Here is a 12106-nt window from a genome sequence, read left to right on the forward strand (position 1 = left end):
AATATTCGCCCAGGTGAGCTGAGAAACTCCCATCTGTCAGGTATGACTGAAACCATTTGAGGGCAGTACCTTTGATGCCTACACATTGTTCAAGACGTGATAAAAGGATCCTATGATCCACAGTGTCAAAGGCAGCAATCAGGTCTCAAAGCACCAGAATAGCAGAGTTCCTTGAATCAACAGTTAAGAGAAGATCATTAAAAATTCTTAAAAGAGCTGTTTCAGTACTAAGGCATGGTTTAAACCCAGACCGAAACTTTTCATAAATGCCATGATTATCTAAAAATGTTTGCAATTGAATAAAAACTACTCTCTCCAAAAGTTTTAACGGCTCCCTGGTATTTTGATAAGCAGTCCTATAAAATTCCTAAGGAGACTTGCAGCTTATCCTTCTTCCACTTTCTCTCAGCTCATCTACATGCACGTCTGAGAGCACGGGTAGTATGGTTCAGCCACGGCTCTGAAAGTGGTTTAGTGCATTTAGTCCTAAAAGGAGCAATAGAGTCCAATATATCAGTGCATATCAGTAGAGTCAAAAAGGGTGGTAAGTTCCTCAGCACTGTGATCCCAGCAGCTATCCAGGGTATAAAGCATAGAGTCTTTAAAGCAATAGAAAACTGCAACAAAGTTAGAGGGTTAATCGCACACAGACGGCGTGCAGGAGCATAAGTTGTAACCCTAAAACAAAGGACTGTAGCAGTAAATAAGACATAATACATACACGTAACTATAAGACAGCACAAGGTCCAGTGTATGTCCCTTTTCATGTGTTGGGCCAGTCACCAACTGAGTGAGATTAAGAGAGTCAATAAGATTCAAAAAGTCTTTCACCAGAGGTCTGGTTTCATAGCAACATGCACCTTAAAATCACCAACAATTAAAAAACGATCATATTTTAACATAATCTCCACCAAGGAATCTGCATAGTCCTGTATAAAATCCTTATTGATTTTTGGTGGACAGTACACCTCTACACAAAGCACAGGAAAAGGAGAGCTTATCAAAAATAGCTGCAGCTCAGAGCTGGAGTAGGTATCAGATGAATTCTGCTGACAGTTGAAGGTAAATTTGAGTACAGACGCTAGCCCACCACCCTTGCTGGTGGTCCGAGGGGAGCTGAAAAATGCACATCCACGAGGAAGAAGTTCAGGAAAAGGGGTAAACTCACCAGCATGAAGCCAGGTTTCCATCAGAAACATAAAATCCAACTTGTGAGAGGTGAGGAAGTCATTAAGCAAGAAAGTCTAGTTTGCTAGCGATCTGGCATTAATCAGAGCCATACAAAGATTAAGCTCCTTGCTGGCCAATGTTGAAGCACGACCCAGTGGGCGAAGGTTTCCATTGTACACGCCACTATGATGTGAAGTTTCTGCTCTTATGCTGCTCTTTGCTACCTTCCTGGCTGAATGCTATATTTGCATCGCTTTTAATTGTGAATTAAGTTCTTGTGGCAGTTTTAGAGAGTAATTTCCTGTGTGTTGCTTTTTAGGGGGTTTCTTTATGTCAATCATTTTCTAACTGCGGAGCTCATGTTCTATGATTTATACTGTTGCTATACTCAGCCACATACATTGCCAATTGAGGTTTTTATCCATGTATTGTTGGTCTACTACTGTCATGCCACAATAGCAACTAATGAGGAGAGAATGTCTGCTCCAAACCATTAATCCAGGATTTTAATTATTTGCAGTATAACTGGGTGTCTTAGACTTTTGCTGTATTTATCATTTCAATAGCTACGATATTTCCCTCATGGTCTGTTGCTTTTAGCAGGGGAATTACCCAACTGTGGTTAGTGCCAGGTCCACACATAGCAGTTTAATTCGATAGCGTGGTGTCTTTAGGAGAATGGCCAGCTCATGCCTTGGTCCACACATAGAAGGTGCTCACTAGACAGTATATCACATCTGATGTGCCTCTTAGGGAACTGGGCATGTAGCAGTTGGTCCTGCTGGCTTCACCTTGTTGATTAATTAGAATGGTTGGCATGTGGCTCTGAATCTAAGGCTGTGTTCCTTGTGAGGAATGACAAGGTCAGAGCTTAGACGCAAATGTTGTACATATTCTTCATTTATATAATAATCTGTTCCACATGAGTTGGTTGACTGAAACGTGTTAACATCTGTGTTTTTCTAGGTATTTTGTCAGTACTCTCTCTGTCCAGTGAGAGTATGTCCTTGGCTTCAGAGCTACCGAAGGTTTCCTACGTAAAGGCCATTGATATCTGGCTCATTGCCTGTCTACTTTTTGGGTTTTCATCCCTGGTGGAATATGCTGTGGTACAGGTCAGTTCTTACATGCAAACATATGTCTACACATACATACGTAAAAGAATAGATACCCAGTGCCTTCATACCCATCATTAGGTTAGACTCTCCCTGGCCAGAGTGTCTGGGATAATGGAAGGAGAAAGCAATGGCTAGAGGTTGGTTAAACATTCAATTCTCATAAGAATTGCAATGTCATCTTCTATGATTATGAATTGATTCACAAATGCCAAAAATGATTTTTGGAATAATGTTAGTTAATAATGTCATGTTGACAGAATGAAAAAGGCAGAACTCAACCACGAAGGAACAGTGCAGGGAATTACAGAGTAGAGAATACTTCATACGTTATCATCCAGAGACCAACATTCTTCAACAACAACAACTCCACAAACGAACCAACTAACGAACACACACTGCAAACGTTAATCAACTCTGGTCAGAAAAATCATTTCTAAAAATTATTTCTAAAGCTTTGCACCTGTACAGCGTTTAGGATAATGACTTTCCCTGTTACTAATGGTGTGTCCACTGCTGGAGACATAACGTAAAGAGTGCGTCACACTTTTATTTCTTTATTTCCCCTCTTACTCCAGCACATACACCAATTTCTATTTTTGCATAAACAATTTAACCACTGATGTCGAAATCGGTATATTACACTTTCATTTCATACAGGCAGAAGTCAAATGAAGTTATTTTTTTTAAATCAAAAAGTGCACACTTTTCTTTTTTTCATATTTGTCAGACAGTGACCCTCATCAAGACCAGCTAGTTTCACTGTCAGTGTTGTTTCATATTACATTTCAGTGGACTAAGGACATGAGGGAATGATTTGCCATACAGTGTTCTGGATTAAGAGCCTAAATATTGCTCTTTCTATTTATTCAAGCAAGAATCTATTTTTTTGATAGAGAATTGATTTTGGATCAAATCGTGACACCAAGAATCAGAATCGAATTGTGAGATTCCCAAAGATTCCCAACCTTAGAGGTGGCACACCAGCAACAGGGCAAAGTCATCTTTACCTTCAAGTCATGTTTTTACTCAGCAGTAGGAGATCTACACTGGTTAATGAAATTACAAACAGATACACAAATTTTACATTTCACACACACAAAAAACTGGTGATGAGAGATCAGAGATACTGGTTTGTTTTTTACAAACGTGAGTGCAAAGGACATGAGAATGAAGATATTTAACTTGGATGAGTAAGAAAGAGTTGGGGTAAGGCCACAAGAAACATAGCAAACACACAGAGTGGCAAATTGAAGTGACAAATCACTGGCAGCGAGCGCAATGGGATTACAAGCAACGATGGACTCCACAGAGAGTTGGCAATGCTAAATAAGTATTCACTATAGTAAATGAACAGGAAGGATTGGAAGATCTTTTGGAAGATCTTTGTACTTAATCATGTCTTAACCATCATTTATTTGCCAAAAACTGCTATTTTTTCTAACCATCACCAAGAAGGTTTAGTTGCCTGATCATAATTACACCAGATCAGAAAATGCTGTTTTTGGACTGTCATATGGGTCCTTTTTTACAGCAGTAACATCTCTGTCATTTAGGTGTTAGGACTAGTTGGAATCTAGTCAAATGTAAGGGACCAAGTAATTTGCAGTAAATGGCAGAAAGGGGAAAGAGAGAGCTGCACATTCATAACTCAGATGCAGTCATTTTATTAGGTATTCAACATTTCAGTAGATATTGGCACTAGTACATATGGTCTTCTTCAGGAAAAATCAAATATATTTTCGAGGGACAGTACATACAGTACCAGTCAAACCAGTAGTTTGGACACACCTAACCATTTCCTTCAATGAGAAAGTGTGGTACTGACTGGTACTGTAAATTATTGGGTTGGGTGTGGACGGAATCTTATGTGTAATTTTAATTTTAATTTTTAATTTTAATGTTTTATTTTAATGTCATATTTTCTTCAGACCCTCCTCTTGACCTTGAAAAAAATGCAATATCCTCCCCACAAGTTCTCAAAATAATATATTTATAGCAAACATGACAAAGAGGTGAAAATACAGCCACTCTATACCTTTGAATGATTGGTTTTACAGCACCAAATATGCGAACTGTCCAGCTCTGTGGCTGCCGAAGAAATTGAGCACCTTTTTCACCCTGAATTACAACAAATAGCATCAAAATAAATATGAATTACTGTGACAGAAGCCATTTTTACCACTGTAGCTGACGCTCAATAGAAAGTGGATCATGCAGTAAGACAGTGACACTAAACGCACAGGTCATTCTACTAAAGCATTGTTAAAGCAGAATAAATTTAATGATTTGGAATGGCAGAGTCAAAGTCCTAACCTTAATCTTGTAGAAATACTGTGGAAGGACCTGAAGTGGGCAGTTCATGCAAAGAAACCCACCAACATCCCCGTGTTAAGACTGTTTGGTAAGGAGGAACAGGCTAAAATTCCTCCAAGCCGATGTTCAGAGCTGATAAACGGGCACTGAAAATGTTTGAAGTTATTGCTGCAAAAGGGGGTCACACCAGTTACTGAAAGCAAGGGTTCACATACCTTTGCCTCACACAAATATGTAAGTTTGGATAAATTTCCTCAATAAATAAATGAATAAGTTTAATGTTTTAGTCTCATTTGTTCTTTGTTTTGATTGGGTTCCCTTTATCTAGTTTTAGGACTTGTGCAAAAATCTGATCATGTTTTAGGTCATATTAATGCAGAAATAGAGAAAATTCTAAAGGGTTCACAAACTTTCAAGCATCACTGTAGATACACTCTTCAATACCACTGCTAACAACATACTGTCTGCCCATGACATGTAGGCTGCAGTTCAAGTTTGTTACCCTACGGTGTATTACCAGCACACAGACACTAACATGCCACCCCCTGGCGGCTGAGACAAAAAGAAACATTTCTGATACTTTCAAACAGAACTCTGAGTATTACTATCAAGTAATGGGTCACTTGTGACTACTGCCTGGAGCACTTACACTTAACTTTGGTGCAGCAGAGTGGGAAAACATGAAGACAAAGCACAACAGCTTTTTCTTCAAATATCTTTATCCAACATTATGCAGCTGACCAAGGAAGAATCCCACTGTCAGACCTGAGAGGGATATTATTATAGCCTACCACAGGTTCATTTAGTTTGGTATTTACTAACAATGATGATGTAAATGATCCATGCAAAGCTGAGTTGATCTGAAATAACTGCCTAAAGAGTCGGGTTCTGCTTGAGGTCTCTACCCGTTAAGGGGGAGTTTTTCCTTACTGCTATCGCCAAGTGCTTGCTCATGGGGGAATTGTTGGGTCTCTTGAAATTAAAGAGTACCTGCTCTATGTGAAAAGTGCCCTGAGATGATTTTTGTATGTATTGTACATTACATTTACATCTCATTCTCCCCCTCCCTCCTCCTGTCTCTCTGTGGTTTTCCCTCTCTCTCTCTGTAGGTGATACTGAACAGCCCAAAACTGATTGAGGAGGAAAAGGCCAAAATGGCCACTAAGGAGAAAGCTTTGAAAGAGAAAGAAGGAAAGAAGCCTCCAAATAAAACTAACAACACAGTGAATGGGACTGGTGGAACACCTATCCATGTAAACACTCTGCAGGTAAACACTACTCATATAACTGTATTGGCTCCCCTGGGGGACCCCAGTAAACTGTAAGACAGGATTAATGACTCTTTCTTGATACAGCAAAATATCAGGAGTGACAGTATCAGATGATTTTATTCAGTCAGCCTCTGTCTTTTAGCAGGTGGTTGAAACTCGCTGTAAGAAAGTTTGTACCTCCAAGTCAGATCTTCGCTCCAACGACTTCAGCATCGTGGGATCTCTACCTCGAGACTTTGAACTTTCCAACTTTGACTGTTATGGTAAACCAGTTGAAGTATCAGGGGCCCTCAAGTCCCAGAGCAAAGCCAACAAGAAACCTCCCCCACCCAAACCCGTCATACCCGCTGCTGCCAAACGTATTGATCTCTATGCAAGAGCCCTCTTCCCTTTCTCCTTCCTCTTCTTCAATGTCGTCTACTGGTCAGTCTATCTGTGAGAGGGAAAAGAGGGTGGCAAAGTGGTCTGAAATTAACTACACTGAACTGACAAATGACAAAGCAAATTCATATACTGAACTCTGTGCTGGTATGATCAAGATTTCCATCATTTCAGCGTTGCTGTGAGACTGCTGTGGTCCCCTTGGTGCAACAGTATATTGAATTGCCAACTCCAAAGCCTTGGGGCTGTTGGATGAGCCCCTATAAGCCCATGCATTAAGTAGGCACTGCATGTGTGTCTGTCATTAATAGGACATTGTGCTTTATGTAAACTAAACCTTGCTGTGGTTACACCAATACCCTCATGTTGTGTATTATAAATAAATGATTTTTATGGAAGGTAAGATTACTGGTAAGACTTTATGTTAAAGGTATAGAGCTCCAAATGGCTAATACTAACTATAAGACATTATAAAATAATTGTACGAATATATACACAGAAAAAAAAATCCATTGTAAAATAACTCAATAAATCACTACAAGAAATTCTGTAATTTAATCATTATTTATGATAACATATTTGCTCAGTTTCTAGAAGATTCTTTTTAACAAGATTTTTTCATGTTATAACTCATGTCACAATACATACCAAGGTGTTCCATTTTGACAAAAAAACAGTTTTTGTTATGCCATATCCGTTGATCTTGCTTATCATTTATGAGCATACAAACTTGCCATGATAACAGTATATAACAGGAAATGTTTCTTGTTAAAACTGATAACAATTTATAATAATCATAAAATTGATAACATGATAAATATGTGGAAAGGATCTTGTATAAAGGAAACAAAATTCTTATTTTAATGTGAAACTGAGCAGAATGTATTTGCAATGGTGTCAGCAATATGATCCTGTATCAAACTCCATATTTCAATACATTTAAATAATTTTTTTTTTCAGTGAGATTTTCCCAGTGACAATTTTATTTAATGTTGCCACATTTTTCAAACAATAATTTGTTTTTTTTTTTACCAGCATTTTAACCCTTTCCCTTCAACTAATCACATGCCCCCAGCCTCTCAGCAGAGTTGCCACTGAATTTAGTCAGCAAGCTCTAATTAGACAACAATAATTCCAAAATAACATATCAAAGGAGCTGCTGTAAATGCTAATGTACACTATTAACCTGGCATTAAATACTCTGCTTTTGATGCTAAATGAAAAAGGTAGGGTAAAAAGCTATATTAATAGGTATGGAGTTATCTGGCTTTCATATCCTATCCAAGCTGCTTCAGACTGTGAACCTAACATAACTGCCTGGAAGATGGATCACATCAGCAGTGGAGGAATGTTTCGCTACTGACTGAGGCCTCATCGCCACCTGCTATACATATTATCTGTATCTAGATATGTAATCTGGATAATGACATCAGATGACATTCAGTTGATTTGTGTTTGATAGAAGTCTTTGCGAGCATGCGATACTAGCATTCCTCTCCCATCTCTTTTAAAGTGTTTCAATCTGTTAAATCAGTTGCTGTAGTCTTGGGTTGGTGCATGCACATGGCCCTTGGCCACACCTTGGTGCATCTCCAGATGAGAAAGTGGGATGTGACTGCTGTGGGGAAGGGGTTGTGGAAATCAAATGCCCATATAAGTACAGGGAAGGCCTACAGGGTGTCACTGTCAATGAGGATTTCTGCCCTGACCAAACATTCAAGTCCTGGTTTGTCTGCAGTGTCCAATGCTGTGATTTTTTGGTGTGGACAACTCAGGGCTTGGTTGTAAATCCCATTCCAAGACATTAACAGCTCTTGCAGAAGGCTTTACCTAAAGCAAAGCTATGTTATTTATCTTGTATTCTGCCAAAACTTCTAACCTGCAGCCAAGATTCTGCCCCTCAACCGCCAGTATTTTGCAACACATGCAATACAATAATTTAGAAAAAAAACAGTATGTTCATTTCTCAAAATGAGCAAAGTGGAAATGTTCTAAGTTCATTGTTTTACACACACATTGTATTTCATAAGTGTCATACTCTTTCTTTTCTGGGCGCTACAGATTTACAGAGATTGGTAAGAGCACCACACACAATCGCCATGTCATCCAAGAGGCTAACCTGGGAAATTGGAATAACAGAAAGCAAAATTTTCAAACTCTTCCATCTGCTTATAACTTCAAATCTAAAATAAATCTACTTCACAAGCAGGTAACTGACTCTTTCCTTTAGTGAAACTTGGTATAGGCAAGGCAGCACCATATGTAGCAAGCTCATCCCTGATCAAAAGTCCCCTCTGCTGAGATTTTATCTTTGGGTTCTAACAGGTGCAAAAACCCTGGTTCAAGTCTTATTTGCCTATCTGACACTCTCCCACCCCAGCATGGGGACAGGAATGAAACTGCCCCTGCAGGTGTTATTCCCACCAGGTACTTAATTGTGTTATTATGTTTGTAATTGGACCAGGTACGAGCTCTAGCAGTCAAGCTAGTTCTCAAGCTCTTAGAATGCTTGATATTGTGCTTTCAGAAACTTTGAACCTATATGCTATATCTCTGTTACTGAGCCCCAGTCTCAGATTCATAAGGACCACTAATAAATGATCTTCCAGCATGAGATTTTCAGTTTGCTTCTGCACACTCTCTCTCATTTTTGTCATTAACAAAGTGAAGATGATTTTGGTGCCCTTCCCCAACCACATTCCACCTAAATTACCCTACCAGTACTGCCTCATCACCATCCGCTCATTCTACAGTAAAAATGTGAACAACAAATATCAGACACCACAATTATTTCAAGACAAAAATATAGTTTTTTATTTTATAAATTAAAATTACTTCTCAAACAACAAAGAATGAATAAATTGTTAAATATTACCAACTATCTGTTAGCAACATACAAGACACGGGCACTTGGTTAGTCATAGATTACACTCGATAGATTACTCCTTCCATGATGTCATGTGCCTAAAATATTCTGGACTGTTCTCATGGGTTTTGAGTATTTCACAGCATTTTTTCCAGTCATTAAATGCATTACTGATTGTTTTGTTTGTATGATACTGTTTCTTGTTTTTTTTTTGTGAGAACAGCTTGCAGCAGAAGCAGTAAAGGAATAAAACACCCAGCTTCTTTTGATTTCCTCTCCATTCACTAATTTTCTGTAAAGTGGTGGTGATGGGAAATTCTCCCATCATCTCATTTTGGAAATGTAGTGTCTTAGTTTACCTGATATGGCCTCTGTTGACTAACTCCATCCTCACTATATCAGACAGGGCTGGCCAGCCAGCAGGATCTATAGCTGCTGCCTTGATGGACTCATACTTCAGGATATGTTCCAGTTGATGGTGTCTGCAGGCTGTAAAGTCGTAGCAGTGTATATGGTTCTTGTTGTTCTTTCACTGCAGGCAAATCTAAAACATACATGCAAATGTAGTCATTAATCCTTAAGTAAGGACACACAATGATTCATAAATTACAACACATCAGGCAATAAACACATCTGAAGCATAAATTATAGATAACGATTGACCAGTACTGTTCAATTACATTAGTGAAAAATGGTCTAGAATCTAGGTTATATTATTTTTGATGGGAATAAGTTATTCTAGCTTTAATGTGTCCTGTAGACAACTTGAATAAATATAGATGGTTGCAGTCTTATATTTATTAGTATTTAAGTTAACTATATTCCCTTTCTTAATATAGAAATGATACTTGTGATTCAATATATTTTATTGCGCAAGTATGTAAGAAACCATTTACTAATAGATAATATTGGTATTTGACTTGAAACTTTCTTAAATCGAACCATAGTTCAGTGTAGTTCTAGCTCATTTGATTTTTTTTTTTTGAGAAAGGTCCAGTATGTGGTGATATTGCCTTAAAAAATAATGAAAAAATGAAAAAAAGATAATGAATGAATGAAAATGAAAGAAATGAAATCTGTGTGTGCAAGCTGCAGTTTCCATGGCTTTCTGTCATTGTGAAGAGTTAGAAAATGGTTAAAGGTTTGGCCAAATTACTGGCATAATAAAAATCGATTCCCCAGCATCCATTTGTGGACAAATAGACAAAACATTCCAGATGTACAGGATGAGTTATGTTTGTTCATAACTGATTGTGAATATTTGATAGAATTATAGCAAAAATATTGACAGTAGTTACATAACTGCAGCTGTAACATACAATGACCAGAACTCACCTGCTGCAGGCTGTGTTTCACTGCAGGTAGCTGGAGTGCTTGATATGATGCTAGATGTTGATTGACCTGCAGCTGTATTCAAACATACAGTACATCCATAATGTTTCACCACTGCACTTTGTGTCATTCTACTGCATATAAAGTAGCACTGTACAAGTAAACTTTATTTAATTTGACTAAGACCTACATTTAATTACTAACAATGTGTAACTATAACATTCAGTAATAGTAATAATAATAATAATCCAGAGATGTGACTAGTAACAACAAACAGCAGCACTGTGGAGACTGTAAGAGCCACGAGTAAGCCTGCATTCTGGGATCGCAGTCTTCTAGTGGGATAATAGGGTATTATGAGCTCTTTAAGATATGATGGTGCCAGACCACTAAGAGCTTTGTTGGTCAAAAACAATTTAAACCTAGATTCTTGACCTTTTTCACTCATGTAACAGTACTGGTCAACTGTTATCTATGCTTATGTAATGTATGCTTCAGATGTGTTTATTGCCTGATGTGTTGTAATTTATCAATCATGGTGTGTCCTTACTAAAGGATTAATGACTATAATTGCATGTATGTTTTAGATTTGCCTTCAGGTGAAGGAACAACAGACACAACATACATTGCTACTACTCTACAGCCTGCAGACACCCCATCAACTGGAACATATCCTGAAGTATGTGAGTCCATCACGGCAGTCCACCAGGGCACCTCCTGCCCTCAACAGGCACCGATTTATCCACAAACACAGGAACCTTAGAAACAGCTGTAAAACCTGATATATATTTAGACTGTTTTTCTCCAATTGACCTTCCTTAATTAACTTCAACGATTTCTTCATCCAAACCATCAACCTGTCTCTTAGACCCCATCCCAACTAGGCTGCTTAAGGAAGTCTTATCCTTATGTGGAAATCAAGGTGACTGATACATACACATAGTCACATGATGATTAGTCACATGACCAGCAGGTAATCAGGAAGTGATAAAAGTTTGCTGGTCTCAGTATAGTGCCCCTTGACTTTGCTCCACACACCTCGTGTGGTGTACTCTCCCTCTCAAGCAGGGTGATAACCAGATGTGAGCATCCCGTCCATCACGGAGGGAAGAAAGACTCGTGCTTATAACTGACGTGACCATCCACAAGCTGCCGCAGCTATAGAGAACTTGAGATATTGCTGTAGCACTGGAAATCTCCCTCCCTGTTCCTGCATTATTGTTCTATGGGAGTTTGTTTATCCTTGCAAAGGACCAGGCCAGCCACTGTTTTCTACTAATGTTTTATTTTATTTTGTTTGTTTGTTTTGTTAGTTTCGTTGATCCCCATTGGCTGTATTGCCCACTCAGTAATATGGCCATTATATTGGCATTTGATTATATATTATTTGAGGCTTACCTCTAGTAGTGTAGGCTAGGCTAGGCTTCTATTGTATGTTATATTTTTGATGGTGATCTCATGTAATAGTTGCTTTCCTCTCTTCTGTCTCAATAGTTTGACTCTATACAAGGCCGGGTCCGTGCTGACATACCCCCTCCTCTTTGTGGTGGGACTGCACAGGGTGGCACATTGTAGTGGTGTGTATACTTAATACCGACACTGCATGGTATTTTGTTGTGGATATTTTAGATATTGTGTGTAGTGCATGCTTTTTG

General features: G+C 38.5%; 1 protein-coding gene across 1 annotated transcript in view; it reads left to right on the plus strand.

Moving 5' to 3' along the window:
- The window catches only part of LOC137179669 (glycine receptor subunit beta-like), a 64096-nt gene extending 57311 nt beyond the window's left edge, over positions 1–6785 (plus strand). The window contains exons 9-11 of the mRNA XM_067584523.1: positions 2137–2285; positions 5711–5869; positions 6018–6785. Coding sequence (XP_067440624.1) covers positions 2137–2285; positions 5711–5869; positions 6018–6311 — 602 coding nt within the window. The 3' untranslated portion in view covers positions 6312–6785. The remainder of the gene's footprint in view (positions 1–2136; positions 2286–5710; positions 5870–6017) is intronic.
- Positions 6786–12106: the final 5321 nt, after the last annotated feature.

The sequence above is a fragment of the Thunnus thynnus genome, chromosome 3, assembly GCF_963924715.1.
Source record: "Thunnus thynnus chromosome 3, fThuThy2.1, whole genome shotgun sequence".
In the NCBI taxonomy this organism is placed as follows: domain Eukaryota; kingdom Metazoa; phylum Chordata; class Actinopteri; order Scombriformes; family Scombridae; genus Thunnus; species Thunnus thynnus.